At 41.2% G+C, this 26,633-nt stretch overlaps 2 protein-coding genes across 6 annotated transcripts; one reads left to right on the top strand and one right to left on the bottom strand.

Moving 5' to 3' along the window:
• Positions 1-151: 151 nt before the first annotated feature.
• On the bottom strand, positions 152-23,710 carry MAPDA (N6-Methyl-AMP deaminase). 5 transcript variants are annotated; one of them, XM_068550436.1, is made up of 11 exons: positions 23,353-23,710; positions 16,521-16,750; positions 16,149-16,279; positions 15,595-15,655; positions 12,010-12,094; positions 9,404-9,485; positions 7,128-7,254; positions 6,012-6,092; positions 3,671-3,809; positions 1,477-1,597; positions 152-952 (listed from the first exon to the last, which is right to left on the bottom strand). In XM_068550436.1, exons 2-11 carry the CDS (start codon positions 16,578-16,580, stop codon positions 880-882), a joined length of 960 nt encoding a protein of 319 aa, XP_068406537.1. In that variant the 5' UTR covers positions 16,581-16,750; positions 23,353-23,710; the 3' UTR covers positions 152-879. The 5 variants fall into 5 exon arrangements, with proteins under 5 accessions (XP_068406537.1, XP_068406523.1, XP_068406528.1 ...); XM_068550422.1 differs by having other exon boundaries at positions 1,497-1,597; XM_068550427.1 differs by lacking the exon at positions 23,353-23,710 and adding an exon at positions 18,013-18,062 and having other exon boundaries at positions 1,497-1,597.
• Positions 23,711-23,750: 40 nt separating this feature from the next.
• LCMT2 (leucine carboxyl methyltransferase 2) lies at positions 23,751-26,146 on the top strand. Its single transcript, XM_068550408.1, has one exon. It carries the CDS (start codon positions 23,751-23,753, stop codon positions 25,809-25,811), a length of 2,061 nt encoding a protein of 686 aa, XP_068406509.1. The 3' UTR covers positions 25,812-26,146.
• The last annotated feature ends 487 nt before the right edge of the window (positions 26,147-26,633 follow it).

Genomic DNA, 26,633 nt, shown 5'->3' with positions numbered 1-26,633 from the left:
CTGTAGAGAATTATTTTTATGGTAACCACGTAGGGGAGGGAAGATGAGATATGAACATAAGAATGGATCAATTCTCCCTCCATTATTCGATTCAAAATCTAAAATGTATCTTGACTCCAGGAGGATTAATCATGAGAAGGGCAAAGGCAGATCTCAGAAGCTAGCTTTATCTGTCACTTAGGGTCACCCACCCAAAGGAGATTAACCCTGGCTACTGGGATTCACAAAAATCCATGGTATGCAGTGTAGCCTGGAGTCCACAGTTCTGGGGAATACTTAAGTGAAGGGAGTCCGATTAGAGTAAGCACAACAAAATACAGAGCTGTCATCACAAGCTAGATGGCTTAAAGGTTTTGGCGACAATCTGTTTTTCCTTCTCTCTTTACCTTATTTAGACTAGTAATTCCAAAACTTTTCCTGATGAGAACCTACTTTGATTTTCTTGAAGTTTCATGATCACTAATGAAGGACTGTTAAGTCAAAATCACTGCTGGAATGGGGAGTTCAGTGAGCAGCAACTTTCAAGTCCCTTCCTGTAAGCGGCATGGAGGTAAGCCATGGACGACCTCAGAGCCTGCCAGTCAGTTTAAGAGAGACTTACTGGGCATCCGCCATGAGTAAGGTGCTAGTGTTGGAGCCCACGGCACTTGGCTGCTATGCTTCCAGGGGAGGGAGCAGTGGACAGCTTACTAAGTGGGATACAGCAGGGAGATCTAGGTTGTAATACATACTGGAAAGTAGTTCACCTCATTACAGCTTAAAAATGGAACACTTTTGGCTTCAGATGATTCCACTTCTTCCTCAGATCAGACTTGGTGCTGTCAGAAGCAAAGATGTAGCTGATGGATTCATAAGACAGATCCCACACCTGAGACTGGGTCAAGTGAAATGTTTCAGCTGCCAGCTGGTACTCTTGAGAAAGGTGTGTTGCAAAAACACCCTTATCATCGGTCTGCCAACATAAGCAAGAAAGTTTCAAAATGAATAAGGAAATGATTTTTTAAAAAACAACAGCTTTCGTTTAGAGTACTTTCCTATTTACCATGCTTCTTTTAAGAATTTAAACAGGGGCCTATAAATGTATCCATGCATATCTATGACTGAACAGGCTTTTTTATCCTTTTTAAAAACAAAAAATAAAACGCCAGGGCAGTGGCTCTCAACCACGGCTGCATGTTTAAATCACCGAGGGAGCTTTTAAAATGTATCTGTGCCCAGGACTCACCCCAGATCAATTAAAGCCAAATCGCAAGGGCTGGGTGCTGGGCATCAGTATTGTTGTTGTTCCCCCAGGTACTGTCCAGGACCTTTCCCCGTAGAGCCAAACCAGAGTCACGCTGGCCCTTTGCAGCCTCTCAAGCCCCAACCTCCTCTCACTCCTCCACTTGGGCATCACCCCCAAGGTGTACAAGGCAGCCAGCTAGGTAGTGAATGTCTGACCTATGGCAACTCAGGGACTAAAGAGGAGCAAAATACCTCACAACAAAACACCTTACACAGATCACGGCAGGATGGACAATGCTGTACCAGAATCCAAAATGATGCTGGTTATAAGATGGAGCTGTCTGACTTTTGACGTTCGAGGTCAAACAGAGTTCTAGATGAAGAGGGGAAAGGAAGAAGCCTCTTATTAAAAGCAGATTAGTAGACTCATTCACTGTTCATCAAGTAGATACATGAGAAATCTTTCCAAACTATGCTAATTTCTAGTAGTTCATTATTTTACAAAACTGACCTTTTCTTACATGTGAAAATTTGTAGTTCAATGAGTGTAGTTGTGTGGGAACTATGTGCTGCAGCTCATGGCAGGGAATTAACATCCCCTTCACAGCCCTGTGCTTCTCCCTTTCTTTTACCAAAGAAGGAGAGGAAAGAGGGGTGTGATAAGCCAGTCACCATGAAGAAGGCAGGGAAGTATCGTGATAAGTTAGCAGAAGGAATCTTTGAAGGGTTGCTGCACTTCTTCCTGGTCTTACAGTGGGAGCTAAAGTAAAGGTAAGAAAATGGTAGCACTGTCGAGGGTTACAGTATTATAAAAAGCCAAGAGCAGAAATGGACTTCTATGGCTTCAAAGAAAACCTCTAAACTCCTTTACTCAGACAACCATCCATTCACTGCCTGCTGCAAGTCCATCTTAAGAACGACTTCTATGATTATAAAACTCCTGCCTTGAAAAGCTGTGCCCGGCTCCCCAGCCAGAGTAAAATACGTCACTGACTTGATTGATGGCATCTGCTCCACTGAGTAAGGCGGCTGCAACATAGGGCCACTCAGTCCCAGCAATGGCAAACCCAACCTGCCACTGCTGAGAGCAGAGCTGGGCCACCACACCAAGTAAGATCACTATGCAAGTGGTTTCCAAGATCCTCTACTTTTGTAGAGGTTTAAACATTTCCTTAGTAAAAAGAAAAGAAATCTCACCCATTGTGAATTGCTGAAAAACTCTATGTTAGTTAAAAAACACACCCACACAGGTGTTACTGCAAATTGTTAAATTTGTAAGTTCAGTGAATTCATCATTCAGTAAAGAGGTTTTCAGCCAACTGCTTCTTTCCCTCATCAGAAAGGCCTTCCCCAACTATCCAATCAAAAGTGGTTATCTCATCACTATTCTACCGGCCTGTTTAATTGTCTTCAAAGAACTTAACACTGATATTTTCTTGTGTATTTGCTTACTGTCTCTCTTACCTATGCTAGAATATAAGTCCCTTGAGAAAGAAACATTGTCTGTTTTGTTTACTGCTGTATTCCCAGCAATTTGAACAGTGACTGGAACAGAGTAGGCACTTCATCAGTATTTGTTGTTAAATAAAAATAGCTCCAGGGGGGACTTCCCTGGTGGTCCAGTGGTTAAGAATCTGCCTTCCAATGCAGGGGACGCGGTCGAATCCCTGGTTGGGGAACTAAGATCCCACATGCCGCAGGGCAACTAAACCCACGTGCCACAACTAGAGAAGCCCACGAGTTGCAAGGAAGACCTAGCGCAGCCAAAAAAATAAATAAAAATTAAAACCCTACAGCTAACATTACACTTAATAGCGACAGATTGAATGCTTTTCCCTAAGATAGGGAACAAGGAGAGATGTCAGCTCTCATCACTCTTATTCTACAAAGTAATGGTGAATAAGTAAGTTCAGCAATGTCACATAACACATGATAAATATAAAAAAATCAACTGTATTTCTCTACACTAGCAATGAAAAATAAAAAAAATAAATAAAATAAATTAATTAAAAATAAAAAAAGCTCCAGGTATACACATGCAGACGAGCAAGTGTGTGATGGTTAACAGACATATAAAAATATACTTGGAATCTTGCATAAGTCTTAATTTTTAAATAAATGTTATACATTTTCATAACATACGTAAATTGGTTAAAGTCATTCCAAAATACTAGACGACCCTTATTCCCTCAATATAATACCTGGTTCCAGGAACTGGGGAATGTGGCAGTGAACAAGACAGATAAGGGCCCTGCTCTCATGGAGCTTATACTCTAATGGGAGCTAAAACTTCCCGTTACTTAAATAAGGCTGAGAAAGCATCACTTAACTTCTAAATGATATTTATATATTTAGAACAGTGCTTCTCTACATATGGGTTGCAACCTGGGGGCTGGGGAGGAAGGGACAGTGAGTTGCCTGGAGGACCTAGAGCCTTAAGCCTTACCGAGCGGTATCTGGTGTTGCCTCACAAAGTCCACCAGATCCAGGGATCCTCCCTCCAAGGAGTTGAGAAATGTGCCATGCCCGATTCGGTCAGGAAGCAGGTCCAGGAGTACTTGTGTTTCTTTTTTTTGGTTTGGAATCTCAAAAAAAGGGGAAAGAGGGCATCAATAACCTCTTTCAGTGGTTCTTAAAAGTACTTTTTTCTATAGCCAGGTATTTTGTCCCTCTGGGAAGGTAATGCAGACATTCTGGAAAGCTGAACCACTTAGACCTTCCAGCTCTCTTCTTTGCCTTTTATCTTCCCATTTATTTCCCAATATTCTTCTAGATTCATTTTGATGATAGTAACTATGGAGTCAATAGCCTTTTCACACACATTCTCCTTTAAACCTCACAAGAATCATACAAAGTATTAAGATGAAGAAATCAAAACTAAGAAAAAGTAATTTTCAAAAACAAAATCTCACAACTCTATATGCCTATGTGTGTTCTATGTTGTGTATATGTCTTCATACATATTACAGAAAGGGATAGAAAATATATATATAAATAACAAAACTGTTAATAGGATCAACTCAGGAGCAGAACTGAAGGGAACCTTTCATTTTTTATTTCTTTACTTCTACTTTACACTATTTCTCTACACGTGGATTTTCTTCAGATACAAATAACTTTTGTAGTTAAAAATATAAAGCATTTTAAAGAAAAGCTGTCCAGGCTCACAGAGCTATGAATGGTGGAGATAAGGGTGAAACCTGGCTCCATCTGACTCCGGGGCCCAGACTCCATCCACATACAGTGTGCTCATGTTCTATCTTGACAAAGCTAGCTAAGTGCAAACCACAACCACCATGAAAATGTCTGGCTGTGCTCTTCATCTCCTAGATAGCCTAAAAGACAAATGACCATAACATGTTGAAATGAAATGTTTTATATCCAATGGACCAAACAAGAAAAGCCACAGAAATTAAGGCAAAGAGCAGGTTCTGATGCTGTGCACAAAGGCCAGAGGTAACTGGCCTCATGCTGGCTGTTCTGTTATCCTGACCAATGACTTCAATCTGGCATCAGTTTGGTCAACTAGAGGGTGTCCTACACATGAAAGATCTTTTGGTCAGAGTGTGGAAACATGGATTCTAGATTTTAAGTTCTGCCACTAGATTACTGACTCTCTGCTTGTAGACATGAAAATCAGCCAGTACTGACACGAAGCTCCAATTTTTTCCCTAGTCCTTAAATCATGACCTTAATTCTCGAAATAATCATGCGAGGTAAGTAGACGAAGTATTATTTCCTGCATTCAAGAAACAAATCTAGGGGCTTCCCTGGTGGCGCAGTGGTTAAGAATCCGCCTGCCAATGCAGGGGACATGGGTTCGAGCCCTGGTCTGGGAAGATTCCACATGCCACAGAGCAACTAAGCCCATATTCCACAACTACTGAGCCTGTGCTCTAGAGCTCATGAGCCACAACTACTGAGCCCGCGTGCCACAACTACTGAAGCCTGCGCGCCTAGAGCCCGTGCTCTGCAACTAGAGAAGCCACCAATGAGAAGCCCGCACACCACAACTGGAGAAAAGCCCACGCGCAGCAACAAAGACCCAAGGCAGCCAAAAATAAAAACAAATAAATAAATTAAAAAAAAAACAAATCCAAATTCATCAAGTTGTATAATTATGTACAGCTTTTTGTATGTTAAAAAAAGAAAAAAAGAAATAGGTAGAAGTACTGAGGTAGAAAGTAAATCCGTCTGTAAAATGGGGAAAAGTCCAGGAGAGTCCCTTGCTTGCCTCACAGGGATGTGCTGATTAAGAAAGTGACTGTTCTCCAGCTACTCTCTGTGCATTATCTGCACTGTACTCATGCTGCCAAGGAGCTGGGGCCACAGGGGCACTTGATCTTCTGCTGAGCCTTATAAAATGATGATGAGCTACGTCCTTTCTTGCCAGTGTATGTGACACATTCTGGTCCCTTCCCTGCAAGGACAGGTGAGACAAACTCATGCTTTTCTCAGTGTCAGCTTGCCGATAACAAGGCTGCTGATATAAATTCATGCATTTTCTCTAGCAAGCTGTCAATTAAGCTGTTTTAAGGACACAACCGTAGTGCACGTCAACAGCCAACCCCAGGAACCACAAAAACATAGAAACAGCAACGTGAGGGACTAGAGCAAGTTATGCCTTTATCATTATAATTTACACAAAAATATTTCTACTTTCTCTTTCTAAAAATGTTTTCCCAAGCCAGGTCTACCTTTAGCCATGTACAAATGATTATTATTTTCCATTAATTATTTTCCATTGTAATCTACCCTCTCCAGCCTAATTTTACAATATTATTTACCTCTGAAAGATGCAATGCCAACTTCAGACCTGATTTTTTAGCTTCTAAAAGAGGTTCCAAGAAGTCTTTTGCTTGTCCTGCCTTGAAGACAAAAGTTAAAATGAGGATGTATGAGTATAGGCAAACTGAAGAACTGGGTACTCTGTCTCAATAAAAAAAGAAATAAAATAATGGCAGAAAAAAAACAGCAGATGGACTTATTTGCACATTTTGTTTATAAAGTCTATAGTGTGCTAGACATGTTAGAGAATTCAAAGCTGGCACAGACACAGTCCTTGCCCTCAAGAATCTTAAGTATCAGTGAACCTGATGACAATCAGCTAAGCTCGATGTAACAGTCACCAAATTTTACTTTTGGAAGGATATCTAGATATATAAAGCTAAGAAGGAGAACTCACCTGATTCAGGAACCAGCATGATTAGTAAAGAAAGCTTCCATCAAATGGAAGGATGAAACAAGGCCAGAACAGCCCAGGTTTTGACAAAGCCGTAAGAACCAGGTTCACAGGACTCTCTAATTCAATGGTTTTCAACTGGGGTGATTCTGCCCTCCAGGGGACATTTGGTAATGTCTACAAACATTTTTGGTTGTCACAACTAAGAGGGTGCTGGTGTCTATCGGGTAGAGGCCAGGGACGCTGCTAAACATCTTATAATGTACAGGGCACCCTCCTACAACAAAGAATTCTTTGGCCCCAAATGTCAGTAGTGCCACAGCTGAGGCACCCTGCTTGAATCTGACCAAGAAGCTCTAGACCAGCCTTTCTCAACTGGGGCTTCTGTGAGACAATTAAGCCCTAGCCATAATTAAGCATTAGACATGGATTACATGTTAATAAATTAACTTCTCCAGTAGAATGGTACTAGCTGTGAACCAAAATAAAATAATCATATTGTCATGCAAATCTTTTTCTCTTTTTTTAGGGGGCTTAATTATTTCACCCTGTCTGAGAGCAGTTGCTATAGACGTTCTGGTCATCCAGGGCAGGATAGGGCTTCATCCACACAGAGAGTCTGCTGGACCTCTGGAGAAAGCAGGATGCTCCAAGCTAATCCTCATCCCACAAACCGATTCTACCTTTTAGAAATAAAATGTATTTTGGAAAAATAACTTACAGTAGGGTCTCCACTGAGGTCAAGGCCAAGAACTGTATCCTCAGTAGAAAGGAAGAACTCTTCAGCAAGTTTAACAGTCTCCTTGGCTACTGAAGGGCCACCTCTTCTGTCGACTGATATCAAATACCTTTGATACAAGAAAAACACAGCTGAAAATGAGTATTGATTGTGTAGATGAAAAAGACAACTCTTGAGTATGGCCAGAGAGGTATGGCAGGCTACATGGAATACATCTTACTGGAAAAGTACAGCCTGACTGACTTGACATCTTACTTTGCCATAAGGAATGAGACATAAATTCCTAAATAGCACCAAATATCTAGTTAGTGTTCAAAGTTCTAACTATCTCCTGTTTTTTTGTTCATGTATTTGTTTTTTACAGTTTGATTCAGAATCCAACTAAGGTCCACACATTGTGTTGGTCAATGTGTCTCAAGTCTCTTTTAATCTATAGCCACTTCCCCCATCCCTCCACCCTCTACCTCACACCTCCCCCCGGCCTCTTTTCTTGAATTTATTTGTTGAAGAAACCACATCATTTTTCCTATAAAGTTTCCCACATGTGATTTTGCTGATTGAATCCCCATGTTGATAACATGTTCTCCTGTCTCTTGTATTTCCTATGAATTGGAAACTGGATCTAGTCTAGAGGCTTAATCAGATCAGATTCAATATTGAGGCAAGAGGATTTCATAGGTGGTGATGGTTCTTTCATCAGGAGGCTTAGATCCCTTATTTCATTAAGGGTTACAAGATTGGTAATATTCTAATTCTAACATGTATCCAATAGCTGATACAAATTCATTCTTCATACATTAGCTGGATTCCTACAAGGAATCGAATACCCAGAGAACCCCTGTTAATATTGTGTAATTTTCCTCCAGCATTTATTAGTTTATCTATTTATTCACAAAATAAAGAAATCCCTCCAGCATATATTTATTTACAAAATTTGGATCAACTATATATAAAATGCAGTCTTTTTTTTTTCCACTTAACAATTTCCCCTGCCATTAAATAATGTTAGAAAACAATATAAATCATATGAATATAACATAAGGTAATTGTCCTCTGATTGTTGGACATTTTAGGTAGGATGTTTTCTACTTTTTGTTATAAATAACACTACTGTGAAGAATCTTAACATTTATCAATCTATTTCCTTAAGATACATTTCTAGAACAGTTACTGGATCAAGAGGGAAATTATTTTTATAGATCTTACTACCTCTTTAGAGAGGTTTTATTAATTACATATGCTCACCAGCAGTGTGTAAGTTCACAAACACTGGTTAGTACTCTTTTTGGGGAGGGGGGTGCCTGAAATGAAATGGCATTGTAATATTTCTTTTTAAAATTATTTGATTAGTGAAGTTAAATAGTTTTCTATACATTTATTGGCCATTTGTATGTCTTCTTTTCTGAATTCTCTTGTCTTTTGCCTGTTTTTTTTTTTTAATTGGGGTATTAGTCCAGTTAAGCTTAATTTTGAGATATTTTATAGCCAGAAACTATACAGTTAGCTTTCTTCCTTTCTTCCTTCAAGGACTTACTGAGCCCTAATTATGTGCCAGCTCTGTTCTAAGTACTGTTGGGGTAGTGGTGAATCAAAAGACAAGGGCCCTGGCCTCACTGAATTTACACTCTAGCGGGTGAGTGTGTATATACAAATAAAACAAGAAGACTTCTGATCTTGTTAAGAAGAGTGCCATAAAGGAAATAAACGGGGTGACTAGAAGATGTGGGGAGGCACTTTAGATAAGGTGGTCAAGGAAGGCCCCTCTGAGGAAGTGACAGCCACATTGAGACCTGAATAATGAGAAGCCAGCCATGCGAGGATACAGTGGAGGTGTGTTCTAGGCAAAAGTAACAGGAAGTACAAAGGTGCTGACGTGGGACAGTCTTGGCCTACTTGAGGAACAGAGGGCGGGCCAGTGCGTGATAAGTGACCAGTGGTCCAGATGAGGCTGTTGAAGTAAGAAAGGCAGCCACGTGGGACCTTGCAGGCCATAGTAAGAAGTCTGGATTTTCACTGAAGAGCCAGGGGAAGCCAGACTTCACAAGAGCAACAGGACTCAGAACTTTACTGCCATATGAAAAAATTCAGAATTGCATTCTCAACTTTAAACAACAAGGTTCTTGACTCTGTTTTTTATTAAAAGATAAAAATCGGTTATTGGTTGATTTATAAAAATCCACTATACTCAGGCTCAAAAGAGTAAGTTTTTCACATTCTAGTATTTTAAATGGTGACCACTAAGGTACAATGCTTCTTACCTAACATCAATGTCTATGTTTTCTTGTTTGGACTGTTTTATACCCTCAAGTACAGATTCCACATAAGTCTTTTTAGTCATTCCTGGAAAGGACACAAATAAAACACTTTTAAAGAGATCATCAACTACTTCATCCTTCAACATTAGCATCCCTATATGAACAAATACATTTTCACTTTATGTGTGATATGGGTATGGTTAAAGATGAGTTATGGATACATTTTAGTAAATACCATTTATGCTTTAATAAAATTGAAAAAAAATGAAATACTAGAAAAACGAAATTTTAAAAAAAGACGTAAAATTCAAGCTTGTTTAAAAATTATTCTCAAATTCAACAGACATAAAATTATTCTCGGGACTTCCCTGGTGGCGCAGTGGTTAAGAATCCGCCTGACAATGCAGGGCACATGGGTTCGAGCCCTGGTCTGGGAAGATCCCACATGCTGTGGAGCAACTAAGCCCGTGTGCCACAACTACTGAGCCTGCGAGCCACCACTACTGAAGCCCACACACCTAGAACCCGTGCTCCACAACAAGAGAAGCCACCGCAATGAGAAGCCCGCGCACCGCAACGAAGAGTAGCCCCCGCTCACTGCAACTAGAGAAAGCCTGCGCACAGCAACGAAGACCCAACACAGCCAAAAATAAATAAATAAATAATCAATAAAAAAAAAACCCAAAAAAACTACTCTCACAAATTGCTATAAAAATTTAAATGCTTGTTTTAACAAAACAAGAATAACAAAAGCCCTTTTCTGGGAATTCCCTGGTGATCCAGTGGTTAGGACTCCGTGCTTCCACTGCAGGGGGCATGGGTTTGATCCCTGGTTGGGGAACTAAATCCCCATGTGCGTAGTGTGGCCAGAAAAAAAAAAAAAAGCCCTTTTCTAAGGCCTGTCCTTAAAAAAAAAAAATGCCAGAAAATTTTTTCTCTACTAGCAGAATGTTTTCCTGCTTGTCCAGGAAAAAATCCTCTCTTGGTTTCCTTTTCCCTCAACCCTGCTCAGACTCAGTGTTTCTCATCCAGGGCACCAGAGACGTTCTTTCAAGTTCAGGTGCTCAAGTCCTCCTCTTCTGTGGGGTTCTGAAAAAGCACTCTCCAGAACAACCTACTCTAAAATACTCTCATACCCCAGTTATAAAATGTTTACATTTAGTGGAAAATCTCTAGAAAAAACACAGACAATTATAAAGAAGAAAAATAAAAATAACCTGTAATCCCACCACTCAGAGATAACCACTGGCTGTTTTTCTAAGTGTGTGTATATGTGTAAACATATATATATATATATATATATATATATATATATATATATAGTTTTGAATAGATGAGATGCTACTAGGTATATATGTATCCTCTTCCTTCATTTAACGCTGTATTCTGAGCATGTCTTCACGTGATTAAAGTGTCTTTGCATATATTTTTAATGGTTGCCAAATATTCCATTAACCTTTATTTAACTATCCCCCTATTGCTGCATACTTAAGGTGACATTCCCCTTTGAATCTCCCTTTGAAGAGTCAACTAGCCCTAATAATTGGCAGGTTTCTTCTTTCCTTCCCTTTCACTATCCTCACCAGTATAACTTGGAACTGATCCTACAGTTTAAAAATGTGAGATAAGAATCTTCTGCTCAGGGGGAGGAATAAATCAGGAGATTGGGATTGACATATACACACCACTATACATAAAACAGATAACTAATAAGGACCTACTGTATAGCACATGGAACTCTACTCAGTACTCTGTAATAACCTGTATGGGAAAAGAATCTAAAAAAGAGTGGATATATATGTATGTATAACTGATTCACTTTGCTGTACAGCAGAAACTAACACATTATAAATCAACTACACTCCAATATAAATTTAAAAAAAAAAAAAAGAATCTTCTGCTTGTCTCATTTCAGCACTTACTTTACTATATGTAGTTTCAAAAATTTTACCCCCTGAACAATGCTGGGCTACACATATCAGGGTGCAAGATGATCTGGTAGGGCCTCTTTAGGTCACAGACAAAGTGCTAAGGAGGACCCAAGGGTACCATAGAATATCTCCTGATGCTGCTCTTATGGAAAGAGGGTCCCAGGAAATTTCTCCAGATCACATCCAGATCCACTCATCTCCATCCAGAGAGGTTTTGCCACATCACAGCTTGCTCCTGGCCTAAGATACCATCAGCCCCTGAGAAGTGACTCAATAACCTTCATTTCAGTGATTGTCATGAAATGTGATTCTGCATCCACTCATTGTCTCACAAGTGCCTTGATGCAGGGAACTCGAACTAGCATTTATTTAAAACAATGCAACTATAAGGAAAAAGTGTTCTTTTCTCAGAGTGAGAAAAATAAGAACAAACAAAATGTTTGCAGGTCTTTTTATTTCCCTTCAACAGATAATACCTGACCTGATTTTTTTAAGTTAAGAATAACTCACTCATTAATAACATACATCATTAATGTACATCAGAAGATTTGGACCACTGACCCTACTTTTACAATAGTGTAAAAGTAAATACTTCATAGTCTCAACTTGCAAACACATGCATCATCAAAGCACATGAGAAAAAAGATAGACATCTGCTGAGAAGTAGTTAGATTCTACCTGTAGCATTTTCTCTGGGTGTGCTCCTTAGTTCCAGGTACTTGACACCATCGTCTGCAAATTCTTTAATGACATCTTTCGTGACCTGATAATAAAGGCAATGTATGCAATATTGATGTTAGTGTAAGCGTCCCAATGAAAATGCCACGTGCTACAGCTTTATTTCATGCATTAAATTTGATTTGCAAGGAGTGTTGGGAGCCTCCCACATGGTGAGGATGACCTGCTTTGTCACACCCCTAGTGGAGGCTGTGACAAAACTACCACATTTCCAATAGCTCCCCTTACCCCCCCATACTCACATGAAATCCAAATCTGCACGTCACCCACACCTTTTGTTTCTCTTCTCTCCTTTTAACCATTTCTCTATTTGCTAATCAACAGCAGACTGATAAAACAGAGGCAAAACTAAAACCAGTAAAACCACCTATGAGTGTATACTATTAGAAATTTCATTACATATGGAAATAAGCAACTAAAATGATTAGGTAGTACTGATGTACCATTTAAAGTCATGGCTTAAGATTCTTATTCAAGTTATTTAGGGATAAGTTGTATTTTTCAAGAATTTTTTCAGGCAGGGTTAAATTTCCCCCAGAAGTACTTAGGAAGATTCTTCTTAGACAAAGAAAATGGGTGATAAATTTGAGTAAAACTGTATCCAATCTAGCACAAAACTCAACAATCCAAAAATTACTAAATCACCAAGATAAATGATATCTAAAGGCTGAAGGCATGTTTTCCTTCATTGCCATCAACCCTAAAATATACCAAATCTAGACGAAAAAAGGACCAAGTTCGAAATGCTGTGACAACCAGCCCTAGTTAGTCCTTACAGCTGGTATCCTACTCTTAACCTGCTTTGACCACGTGCACGTGGGCATGCAGGTGCGACGTCCTGGCCAAGGAACAAGGCTGGCTGGTTGCGCGGACGGTGCCTAACTGGGTGGCCCCGCCTTGGTGGATTCATTGCAATCCAAGATCTGGGCCTCATCTTTTTTCTTTACACTAAAGCCAAAAAAGGAATTTATTATAACATGAATATAACGGGTGGCTCGGATTCACCAGGAGGTCTGGAGAATCAGCCTCAGAGATTACACAGCTCAGGACAACACAAAAGCATTCAAAATCACGTGACACCCCCGGACCAAGCAAGACACCACTGCTTCCTCCACCACTGAGCAGAACCCTGCAGCCTCTGCAGCATCGTCACAGGCACTGGACCCCATAGCACTGCTGTCTCAGGAACCCCATGATGCTGCCACTGCCACCACCAGAGCACCGGCCTCATCTCTGCAGGTTGAGGAACGCACATCTTATCATTGCTCCAGAACTAAGCAGACCCAGAGAGGGCAACCCACCCTACCCCAGCTCACAGGAGACTAATGCAGAAGCCTATTTGTAATGTATGAATTGCCAACGAGGGTGGAAGTGAGGGTGTGAAGCGATCCTATCTACTATCCAGGGCACCCCCTTTCTTGATGGTGAGGTACGTGTGAAACCAAATAGAACAACAGAAGGTTGCTGGCAAATACTGATTGAGAGCAATGGGAGGAAGATTTCTCTAGGCCACATTAAGGCCTGTGGAATCATCTCTAGCTCACATCCAAGAACACTTCCCTAGGGTCCCTATCCGTGTTGGCCAGATTCAGCCCTTTCTGCTCCATGCAGCAACAGGTACCGAGGGCAACTCTTGGCTCTTTGGGCTTTCCTCTCCTATGTGCTGGACTGAGAACATCTACTCAAGTACTTTCTTCAGATAGAATCCATCACAATTAGTTAAGTTTCCGCTTACTCCAAGGATGGTAAGACTGCACATCTTGAACGAGAAAGAACATGGGCTCTGGAATCGGACAAAATAGTCAATTCTGCCACTTACTCGCAGTGAGTGACCTTGAACAAGTTACACTTAACCTCTTTAGGCGTCAGTTTTTTTCATCTGCAAAAAGGGAACAATAAAAATGCCCACCTCGATAGGGAGGGTGGGAGGGAGACGCAAGAGGGAGGAGATATGGGGATATATGTATATGTATAGCTGATTCACTTTGTTATAAAGCAGAAACTAACACACCATTGTAAAGCAATTATACTCCAATAAAGATGTTAAAAAAAAAATGCCCACCTCAGAAAGTCATCTTGAGTATAGTGTCTGGCACATGCAATAGTTAATATTATTTCAGTCACATTTCAATCCTGTCTCTTTGAGATTACACCCAGTCGCCATGACTTGACTGTTAAGTGATCCCCACTCAGTCCCACATCTGTAAACAATCTCTTGGCTTACTCCCACACATGATTCATTTATTATATGTAAATGTTATTAATTTCACTCTCTGGGGCATCTCACTGTCATCCTCTCGACCACCTACAGGTGTTTGCCTAAGTAGCACTAAGTCAAATGCTACAGAATCTTAATTCCTCGCCTCATTTTAATAAAGCTTTTTACCAACTTTGGAAGGAATGAAACAATGAGCATGGCATATGATACCCATGGAGCTCTCAGAATCTAAAATTTTATCAGGTTTGCTCTGTTACACTCAACAACAGAAAGTGAGACACAGCCTCCTGTGGTGGACATTCCTAGCAGGGTTCAATGGTACCTGTTGAGTGGCTGATTAGACAATGCTCCCTTGGGTTCCTATAAATCCCTGTGCATGTCTGTAACACAGAGCTTACCTCATGATGTTGGATTTATCCTCTTATGGATCTGTCTCTCCAGCCTGACTGTAGATTCCTGAGGGGCAGGAACCATGCTGATCTATCTTTATATCTCCCAGTCTTTAGCAGGGTGCTTGGAACATTGTGGGCACTCAGTCAACTTTTGTTGATCTAAACTTTTCGAGTTAACCCTCTTCCAAAAGGTGATTAATTTACTTAATAACTATCATGAGGATCAGTCTCAGACAAGGAGGAAAACTCTTTCTTGACCAATCAAAAGTCACCTCTCCAGAAACACAGGTTACACGTCTTACTTTGCATTTTTTCTAAGGGTTAAGAACACTGATAGGATTCTGCTTCTCTCCAATTACAAAGAGAATATTTAAAAATGCCAACCTGGTCAGATCAATATACAGAAGCCAGTCTGCCATATCAGACTCTAGTATCACAGAGCTTCAGTTAAGGCAACACAGTGGAGTCCTCTAGCCCTTCATCCCCAGAGGGAAGGCACAATTTCCCTGGGGATTAATCATTCAATCTGTAAGCACCTCTTGAACTTCTTCATTCTCTATAATGTCCACCCAGGGGCAGTTCAAAGTATCCCAAGCAATACATGTAAAGTCTATGGTCAGATATTTCATATATATATATCTAAAACAGGATAAGATTTTCTCCTCCACATTATCCACTACCTAATAGAAGATTCTGATCTTGGCTCTTTCCTCGTATCTTTTATAATGGACGTATCTTTTGATATTAGCTCTTAGGCAAATGTCTTATATTATTTTTTAAAAGAGTTACCATAAAAAAAGCAGAAAACACTTTTCATCAGATTCTTGATGACAGCAAAAGGTCATGTGCAACAAAAGAAGGGCATCAATTACTTACTAATTTTTAAACCAGTCTAAAAATTACTTCATTCCTCACCATTAGAATATCTTCAGGGCTAGTAGTAAGCTGATGAATAATCTGAAACATCTGGAAACATCTGCAACGTGAAAAGTTTTAACGTACTTTAGTCATCAAAAACTTCACTAAATTAACTGATTTTAGGCTAATAGTAATCATATATTTATAAAGAACTAGAGAATAGGTTTTTCAAAAATTACATTGATCTGGAGGGATAATCAAATGACTGAAAATCATATGTTACTTTTAAGTGGGAAATAATAGTTTCCCTTCTCCACCCCCCCAACCCCTACCCCAAGTGGTAGCAGGAAACTGGGGAAAAAAACCAACAAGTCTATATTTTCAAGTCTAAAGAATATTACAATATAGTGTAACTTCACAAACAATACAAATCACTAAAAATACTGTCAACAGTCTGACAGTTGGGAAAAAATGCTGTATGTCAAGTTATACTCTCCATACCAAATGGCTACCCTATTCCTTTAACTACAAAAATCTGAATCCTTACATAACTATTTACAATTGCAAAATAGAGAAAAAAAGAAGTATGTCCACAATCTCCCCAAACTCACTCTTCTAAAGTTCTTTTCTTCCCCTTGTCAATCATAGTCATCTGATAGTGGATTTTAAGACCTGGCTTCTTGGCTATTAATTTCTTTATGGTATTGGAACTAATGGATCCATTCAAGTGGGCATGAAGTTCCTAAAATAAGAATACAATCAGTAAAAACTTCTCAAGTCCACTACATTCATAGCATCATACCAGGTGCTTGATGTTTGTAGTCTGTACCAGGCAAACTGCCTACTAGATGTAGCTATATAACTTTCAAAATGTACAAAGTTTACAAATTCTACCTATAAAATGTACTTGTCTTTTGTGAAAAGAAACAACACAGAAGTCATTATAATTAGCAACACTCCAGATTCCGTGGTTGAATTCTCACCACTTTAGGTAATTTTGAGTAAAAGGCTGTCTTCCATGGCTGTTGTTCTTCTGCCTCCATCACGATTTAGCAGAATAGCAAGTGTCTTTCTCCAAACACTTATTCTTGGCATGAACAGTACAATGTGGTTCAGTCAGTAAGTTCTGTGGTCTTGAATTTCCTTCAGATTGCTTCACTTCCACCCATTTTGTTAAGATAAACAGTATACATAGTTCTGGGCTCAGCTTCACCTATTTAAACGAATGTGAACATTTTCAGATGTTGATGCAAAAGCAAAGAAACAGGTTTTGTTAATTTATTCCTCTAAAGACAAAAGCTACTCCAAAGCTAACTTAAGTGAGCCAACAACCTGAACAAGAAATAAGAAAAGCCCTCAAGTTGGTAAGCAGTGGATTAAAATCTGAAATTTAGTAGGGTATATTCCTTTACCTATTAGCACTTTCTATAAAACTACTTCTAAAACTAGAAATTTGTTAAGACCTATTTTGGGTCCAAAAGTTTACATTTTTGAACTATTTAAAATATATAAAGGAAGAGGCATTGGAGCCGGATGGACCTAGGTTAATCCTTTTACCAGTTCTGCTCTTAAGTAGCTGTGTGGCCTTAGTCACTTTTAACCCCATGGCTTCAGTTTCTTTATTTGTAAAAATGGGATAAAAATTCGATAAAAATGCAGAGTAGCTGTGAGGATTAATAAAGTACTTTAAATTCCCCTCTTCTATGTTCCCATATAATCCAGTGACTACCTTTAACTCAGCACTTTATCACACTATCTCAATCACTGATTTACTTGTCTTTCTTCCTCACCAGACTATATAAACTTCCTAAGAACAGGGACTATGGCTTATACTACCTCCCTAGCACCTGATAGGGATAGAGTAGGATAATTAAACAGTTACTTTAAAAATCCCACTAAAGGATTAAAGACAGAAAGGGAATTTCAAGGGAGTTTGGGAGTAAGCTAATGACCACTCAAAAAAAGAAGCCAGTAACCTAGCAACAATCTACCTTGAAGGAAGAGCAGGTGCATCCAAGCATCAGACACACTCAAGCCACAAACCCTGATAGTTAAAACACAAGACAATGGATACTGGGTCTGAATCTTGTTACATGAAGTCAGGGAGTTAATAGTCCTTAAAGAGTAGCATTTCTGTGTGTAGCCAAGACAGAAACACAGGGAAACAAACTAGGTGAAAGGGGACATTATACTGAAACCTGAGATTAATCACCATATTTTAGTATATGTTACCACCTTTTTGCTAATATACATATGATTTAAATAGCAGCATGACAGTCCTGGTTAAACCCTACAGGGCCAAAGGAGGAAATAATGATGTAAGCCTTGACGTCTGCCCAAGAATGAGGAAGAAGGTGGTCTTCCCCTCCCCAATTTTCTTTTGTTTATAAAAATGAAGCCCTCTCAGTCCTGGGGCAGAGCCTTCTCCCCTGCCCGCTTGCATTTCTTACAAGCATCCCATGCTAATAAACTCACTGTTTGGGAATTCCCTGGCAGTCCAGTGGTTAGCACTCGGCGCTTCCACTGCACAGGGCTCAGGTTTGATCCCTGGTGGGGGAATTAAGATCCTGCATGCCGTGCAGGCGCAGCCTAAAAATAAAAAAATAAACTCACTCTTTGCCTGCCACTTTCCCTCTCAATGAATTCTTTCTGTGCGGAGAGAAAAGTACCTGAGTTTCAGTAAGTCCTGACACCAGGAGAGCAGTTTCAATTAAAAGACAGCGGGAACTACTGAGCCCATGCGCCACAACTACTGAAGCCTAGAGCCCGTGCTCCGCAACAAGAGAAGCCACCGCAATGAGAAGCCCGCGCACCGCAACGAAGACACAACGCAGCCAAAAAAAAAAAGACAGTGGGTTCGAGTCCCTCCTAAGTCAGGGATCATGGGTTCAAGTCCCAATCAGAGGTGCAGGTGGGTTCGAGCCCCAGCCTGTGGGTTTGAGTCCCACCCGAGAAGGAGTGCAGTTTCACACCTAGCACAGTGCCCAGCATTTTGTAGGTGATAAATAAATCCTAATTTCCCTTTACCTCTGAAGGTGGCTTATAAATTAAGACAAAATTCCAAGTGAAATTTAGTGATTTTCAAAGTAGGGTCCTCGGATATTAATGATGATGATGTTGATAAGAATAGCAGCTTCCATTCAGAGCCTACCAGTTAAGTGGCAAGCACTTTTAATAATATTATCTATAATCCTCCCCGTAAGCTTGCAAAATAAATATTTTTACCACATTAAAAATCACTAAATTGATACTGAGAGGGTTAAATAAGTTACCAAGATATTAAAATGGGCAATTAAGAAAATAGTTTGTAGAGATCTAGACAGAGCCATAGAAATCCACAGAAAGGCTAACTCAGTATGAGATAAATTTCAATAGAATTTCAATAGAATGCCAAAGTGCTTAATAGTAACAAATGAAAAAAGATAGACTATTTAATCAATATGTTTAATATCTCTACTGAAGTACATAAGAGATGTCATTAACACAGAAAAACATACCTTGACATAGTAAAGTCAATTTGTCATAAACTGACCTATAAAGTAAATGTTAATCAAAATATTCCCAAAATTATTCCTTAGAAATTGATTTTTAAAGTTCATGTGGAAGACTTAACTTGTAAAATTATTCAGAAAAAAATGTGAAGCTCAGAAGAATACCCAATATGGGTGAAGGTGAGAGTAAAAGTTCTGGTGGGAGCAGAACTTGGTATGATATTTTTGGAAGGTTTGGCAACACTCACACACACACATACACAAACCCACATACTTTTTGACCCAATAATTATACTTTTAGGAATTTATCCTGTATCTTATAGGATACATACAAATACACTTCTTGTAGCATTATTTATAATAGCAAAAAATTGGAAACAACCTACATGTCCATCAGTAGGGTACCGGTTAAATTAAGTGTATATCCATCCAACTGAATATCTATGACTATATGGAAAGACTTCTATAATATAGTGTTATTTCCAAAAAGTAAGTTGCAAAAAACATTGTTTACAAAGATGACATTTATAAACAAAGCATGTGTGTATACACACACACACTCTTATTTATATATATCTTTATTCCTAAAATAGGTATGAAAGGATACATAGAAAACTGTTCCCACTAGAAAGTGGGTTGGAAGTGGCAAAGGTCAAGGGACAGAATTTTATTTTTACCTACCTTATAATTTTTGTGCAATTTGAAGGTTTTACAACTTGCATGTAATACCTGATTACTTTTTGAAATAATTTTAATAAATTAAAATTTAAGTAATAAATTTAGATAATTAATTCACTTATTACTTTTAATAAATCAATTAAAATAATTAACACATTATTTTACAGAATTGTTCATAAAATAATTAAATAACTTTTTAGAAACCTTGCAAAACAGCTTTATGAGTATGAATTACGAGAGGGAAGAACTTTTACATTTAGACAACAGAATGACAGCCTGAAAAAGCATTTAAGACGTTTTACATAGCAGCCTGTTAACAAATGTTACAGATGGCTAACTTTTCATATAAATTTTCAGTCCTACTCTAGGATCCTGACCTGATTTTGTGGCACATTTCAAACCACCCTCCAGTTCCTTAAAAAACTAAAAATAGAACTACCATACGACCCAGCAATCCCACTACTGGGCATATACCCTGAGAAAACCATAATTCAAAAAGAGTCATGTACCAAAATGTTCATTGCAGCTCTATTTACAATAGCCAGGACATGGAAGCAATCTAAGTGTCCATCATCGGATGAATGGATAAAGAAGATGTGGCACATATATACAATGGAATATTACTCAGCCATAAAAAGAAATGAAATGGAGGTATTTGTAGTGAGGTGGATGGAGTTAGAGTCTGTCATACAGAGTGAAGTAAGTCAGAAAGAGAAAAACAAATACCATATGCTAACACATATATATGGAATCTAAGGGAAAAAAAAAGGTCATGAAGAACCTAGTGGCAAGACGGGAATAAAGACACAGACCTACTAGAGAATGGACTTCAGGATATGGGGAGGGAGAGGGGTGGGATGTGACAGGGTGAGAGAGTGGCATGGACATATATACACTACCAAATGTGGAATGGATAGCGGGTGGGAAGCAGCCGCATAGCACAGGGAGATCAGCTCGGTGCTTTGTGACCACCTGGGGGGGTGGGATGGGGAGGGTGGGAGGGAGGGAGACGTAGGAGGGAAGAGATATGGGAGCATATGTATATGTGTGACTGATTCACTTTGTTATGGAGCGGAAGCTAACACACCATCGTAGAGCAATTATACTCCAATAAAGATGTTAAAAAAAAAAAAAGTTTCCTGCGGTGGGGCGGGGGGGAACCACCCTCCAGATTGCCCCTTAACTAGTTATGAGTAAATTTACTGACCCAATAGCTACAATGTTAACCTATGGAAATTTGAAAGCCACCAAAGCAAGCACAGTTTTTACACATTTTTAAAAATTGTTCCACTGATCATTACCTAAGCTATTGCTATCAACAATTCCATGCCCTGTCAGATTCAATTTGCCTGGGCTGGCTTTGGCATGGATCAGAGAAGCAGGTGGGGTGAGAGTGATGTGCCAAACAGCAACACATTGAGATAAGATCTTTCTACATCTGTACTAATATTTCATCAAGTTAGAGCAGGGCCAGAACCAGGTCTCCTGTTCTCCTGGAGCAGGGGTCCCCAACCCCCGGGCCACGGACCAGTATTGGTCCGTGGCCTGTTAGGAACCGGACCACACAGCAGGAGGTGAGCGGTGGGTGAGCAAGCGAAGAAGCTTCATCTGTATTTACAGCCGCTCCCCATCGCTCGCATTACAGCCGCTCCCCATCGCTCGCATTACAGCCTGAGCTCCGCCTCCTGTCAGCATTATGGTGAGTATAATTATTTCATTATATATTACAATGTAATAATAATAGAAATAAAGTGCACAATAAATGTAATGCGCTTGAATCATCCCGAAACCATCCCACCCCCTCACCCCTGTGGAAAAATTGTCTTCCACAAAACCAGTCCCTGGTGCCAAAAAGTTTGGGGACCACTGTCCTAGAGAACTTTTTTCCTCCCCGCCCTCCACCCCTGGCCCCAAAAGGGAACCCAGGATAATAAAAACACTTGTTACTATTTATTAAGCACTTAGTATGAGCCAGGCATTCTGCTAAATGTCTTGGATGGTAATTTTACTTGATTCTCATAACAACCCATGAGGTACCACTGTCTCATTTTACATAAGAAAATATAGATTTTTAACAAATAACCGGAAAACAACTGTAAGGCACCCAAATCACAAATTTTGCTCCACTCTCTTTCTTCTTGAATCACTTTTCTTGATCTGTTCTTTACCAAAAAAGTAGTATTTCTAATATATCATGTACATTTTACTAACTTGTCATATAAAAATTCATTTCTACAGCACAGTATATTTTTTTTCAAAGTCCTACAACTTTTTTTTTTTTCTCTTTGACCCCTGATAAACCCTGAAACACCACACAAAGCAGCACTTAATCCCCTCATTTTAGAAATGACTATCTCAAAGTCCAGCAAGCTCAGGGGAGTCCTTCTCTCATTCCAATTCCAAACTCCTCAAGCGTTCCATAGACCCAGCTGCCTCAGGCTGAACTTTACAACTCAGTCACTACCTTTAGAGACAACGAAAGTCTTCAGACATGAATTCCCTCTATTTCTCTCTGCTTTCCCTCACACTTAAATTTATCTTTATCTATACCCCTTCCTCCCTCATGCATCAGAGAAAGAGGATTCATTCTCCTGTCCCCAAGACTAATTTGTGCCCAGGATCCCATTCCTTCCTATCTATTCCAAGTCATTACTCCACTAATCTTCTCACTTTTCTGTTCATCAACCTCTCTCTCTCCAGTTGCTTATTTCCCTCAGGGAACCACCAGGTAAGTACAGTACTTGCTTCCACCTTAAAAAAAATAAAAATAAAAACAAACTTTCTTTTATCCCCCATTCCTCTTTAACTACTGCCCTGTCTCTTCTTTCCTTCTGAGCTAAACTTGAGCTGCCTCCATTTACTTATCTCCCATTCATTATAGCATGGATTCTGCCCTTACTACTCCACAGAAATTGCTCTCCCTAAAGTCATTAAGAGCTCTTAAACACCAGATCTAAACGACACAGTTCCAGTATCCAAATCCAAATTGGCTGGACTCCAAAACTCATGCCCTTCACCATTATGCTATGCTGCTTCAACGTAACCATACTTATAGTCATCCTGATTTCCTTCTCCATCTCAGTCACCAAATCCCAATTAATAAGTTACAAATCCCATAAATATCTCTGCAAGAGATTTCCTACGGGTGACGACTCCCAAATACCCAAATTAGAAACTTGATTATTTTAAACCTCCAAGACTCAGACCGTATCAGAGGGAATAATCACCTCTCTTCCATGATTCCCTCTTCCACAGACATATTCAACTTTGTCCTAGAAAACAGAACTTTGAACGTGGAGGGGAATGTCATTTTTCAGCTGAGAAACAAGAGGCTGAGTGGTTTACTTATTGTCAGCTTAGTACAGAGCCGGGAATACAAGGGAATCAATAGTGTACATCTGTGGGGAAACACTGATTGGGTGAGTCACAACTTCTGTAAAGGTTTTTTCATTTTGCACCTGGCCTCACTGGCTTGTTTTCAGATTTAAACGGGATCTCTTAGTAAGTACTCGTAGTTAGCATCCGAGGAGCGACCCCTTCTCCTTGCCCAGCAAAGTCAGTGGTTCTAACCCTGCTTTGCCCCTACCGGACACTCAAGGCAGACCCTGCCCTCCAAGGAGCTCTGGTTGTCAGTCCCCACACTCACCTTTTAAAGATTTTTGTCAACAGTTGAGTCAACTTATGACAGCTTAAATTTTCACTTCAGACAGGAAGGCTTGTTGAAAAGTGATAACCCGCGCTTCCCTGACACAGTCCACGTGTCCACAATAAGCCCCAGCCGTCAGTCTTGCCGCGAAACCGCAGTCCCAGAGAATCAAAGAAATGTCAATCACAGCCGAATGTCAGCACCAGCAGCAGCCTCCTCAATCCTGATTGGCGAGGTGCGCTCTTCCCGGAAGTGACGCACACCTGTCCAAGGAAGAGGCGTCACGGAGCGGGGTGCGGGGGGGTTGATTTTTCCGTACAGAGTCCGCGAGGTGGCTACTGGGAAACGAAAGGGCAGCTCACCGCCGGGACGGACCGTCGCTCCTGACTTCCCTGACCATGGGCCCGCGGAGCCGCGAGCGTCGGGCCGGGGCAGTGCAGAGCACCAACGACAGCAGCGCCCTCAGCAAGACCTCCCTGGCCGCACGCGGGTACGTGCACGACACCTTCGCCGCCTTGCTAGTTCTAGGGACCGCGCGCCGCGCGCCGCTCATCCACCGCGGCTACTACGTCCGCGCACGCGCCGTGTGGCACTGCGTGCGCGCCTTCCTGAAGGGGACGTGCGCGGCCCCCGGCACGCCTCGCGCCCAGATCCTGTCGCTCGGCGCTGGCTCTGACTCGCTGTATTTTCGCCTCAAAACTGCGGGCCGCCTGACCCGGGCTGCCGTCTGGGAGGTAGATTTTCCGGACGTGGCACAGCGCAAAGCGCAGAGGATTCGAGATACGCCGGAACTGTGCGCGTTAACTGGGCCTTTCCAGAGCGGGGACCCCGGGTACACATTGTGCTTTGAGAGCTCGGACTACCGCATCCTGGGCTTGGACCTGCGGCAGCTGCAGCGATTGGACCACGCCCTGGCCACCGCGGGCCTTGATGCAGCCGCACCGACTCTGCTCCTGGCTGAGGCCGTGCTGACCTACCTCGAGCCGGATGATGCCGCGGCCCTCATCGCCTGGGCCGCCCAGCGTTTTTCTAATGCCCTTTTCGTCGTCTACGAGCAGATGAGGCCGCGTGACGCCTTTGGCGAGTTCATGCAGCAACATTTTCGGCAGCTGAATTCTCCCCTGCATGGCCTGGACCGCTTTCCCGACGCGGAAGCCCAGCAGCAGCGCTTCCTTCAGGCCGGCTGGACCACCTGCCGTGCAATGGACATGAATGAGTTCTATCGCTGCTTTCTTCCTGCAGAAGAACGCCGGCGCGTGGAAAATCTCGAAACTTTTGACGAGTTTGAGGAGTGGCATCTGAAGTGCGCCCACTATTTCATTCTGGCCGCTTCTCGGGGAGACGCCCTCTCCCAAACTCTGGTGTTTCCACCCTCAGAGACGTTTCCTCGGATAGATCCTGCTTCCCCTTCAGGAGTCTTCCCTGCCAGTGTAGTCACTGGTAATAGCCAGGGCCCAGACCTTAAGAGATATGGCCACGCCTCGGTCCTTTTGAGCCCAGGTCTTATTCTCAGTGCTGGCGGATTTGGAGAGCAGGAGGGGCGACATTGCCGAGTGAGAAAGTTTCACTTGCTTTCAAGATACTGTGACTTTGAATGGAAAGGCAACCAATTATGCAGTTGGGGGACTGGAGCTCAGTGGGATGGACGCCTTTATCACACCATGACAAGACTTTCAGATACCCAGGTTCTGGTTCTGGGAGGGAGACTGTCCCCAGTAACTCCAGCCTTGGGGATTCTCCAACTTCTTTTTTGCAAGAGCGAGGGTAATAACCCTGAGGACCTAAATGTCACAGTCACAAATGTCGGCCCAGAAGAAGATTCCACTTTGTCACGTTGGCGCCATTCAACAACAGAAGTGTCCTATGAGAATCAGAGATATTTGTTTGTGTATGGGGGCCGCAGTGTGGCAGAACCCGTACTAAGTGACTGGCATTTCCTACATGTGGGGACAATGGCTTGGGTCAGGATCCCAGTGGAGGGAGAAGTACCTGAAGGTCGGCATTCCCACAGTGCCTGCAGCTGTCAAGGGGGAGCCCTCATTGCTGGAGGTCTGGGTGCTTCTGAGGAGCCGCTGAGCTCTGTATACTTTCTGAAACCAATCTCTTGTGGATTCATCTGGGAATCAATAGCCATCCAGCCTCCCATTACCCCAAGGTACTCCCACACAGCTCATGTGGTCAATGGGAAGCTTTTGTTGGTCGGAGGGGTCTGGATTCATTCCTCCTCAGTTCCTGGAGTGACTGTTATTGATTTGTCTACAGGACTGAGCTTCGAGTATCAGATTGACACAACATGTGTGCCATGGCCGTTAATGTTACACAATCATACCAGCATCCTCCTTCCTGAAGAGCAACAGCTCCTGCTCCTTGGAGGTGGTGGGAACTGCTTTTCCTTTGGTACCTACTTCAACCCCTGTACAGTGACATTAGACCTTTTTTCCTTAAGTGCTAGGCAGTAAGGACTGGACTTGTGATATATTCAGGACCTACTAAAGTAGACAATAAAGCTTTCCAAAATAGTATTTGACTCTGGCTATAGATATTACCACTCCCCTGTTCCCGCTCCTTTTTTTGTTTTTGTTTTCTTCTTGTTAGCGCCGCTGTTCAGTGCAGAAAGAAAAAAGTTGTTTAAACACACACCAACATTCAAAGAGATGGTACAAAAATAAAACATAAATAGGCCTATCTGAAGAGAGTGGTCATACAGTCTTAGAGTAGGAATTGGGGGCCTTTGGATCCCTGTATCTAGTTTACTGGTCTTCCTCCCATATCCATTTATTGAGTTACAATGACCTTTAGCCTAAGTCAAGTGAAAATTTTCCCACTCCCAGGCTTTGTGATTTTAGATGGGACCTTGGAAGAAGTTTTACACAGATCCTTGGTAAGAATACAAGGTTGAATATAGGTGAAGGGACATGGTATTGACCTCATTCTTCATGTATGAAACCTGAAATGAACCCAGTTGCAGTTTGATTAAAGCATTGTGCCATTTAGTGCAGCAGAGAACTCTGTGATAGCTTTAATAAGACACATTTGTACAACTTTATTGACACATGGTTTTGTTCCATTTTTTACCAACGGTTCCATATTTATTTAGATTTATAAGTGCTAATAAACCAAACATTTGATTTCTCAGCTCATTTTGTACACGGTATGAAAATGTTTTGCTCCAGATCTACTCCACCCTTCACTATGTTCTGTGTCCCAGGAGGCCAACCTTTATGAATTGCATCAATGAGTTTACTTGTTCTCTGGTGTTTGGTGAGTTCCATCAGTCAGAG

Source organism: Eschrichtius robustus, chromosome 1 (assembly GCF_028021215.1).
Source record: "Eschrichtius robustus isolate mEscRob2 chromosome 1, mEscRob2.pri, whole genome shotgun sequence".
NCBI lineage: Eukaryota > Metazoa > Chordata > Mammalia > Artiodactyla > Eschrichtiidae > Eschrichtius > Eschrichtius robustus.
The sequence above is the reverse complement of the archived record's forward strand: the minus strand, read 5'-3'. Positions and strand labels throughout refer to the sequence as shown.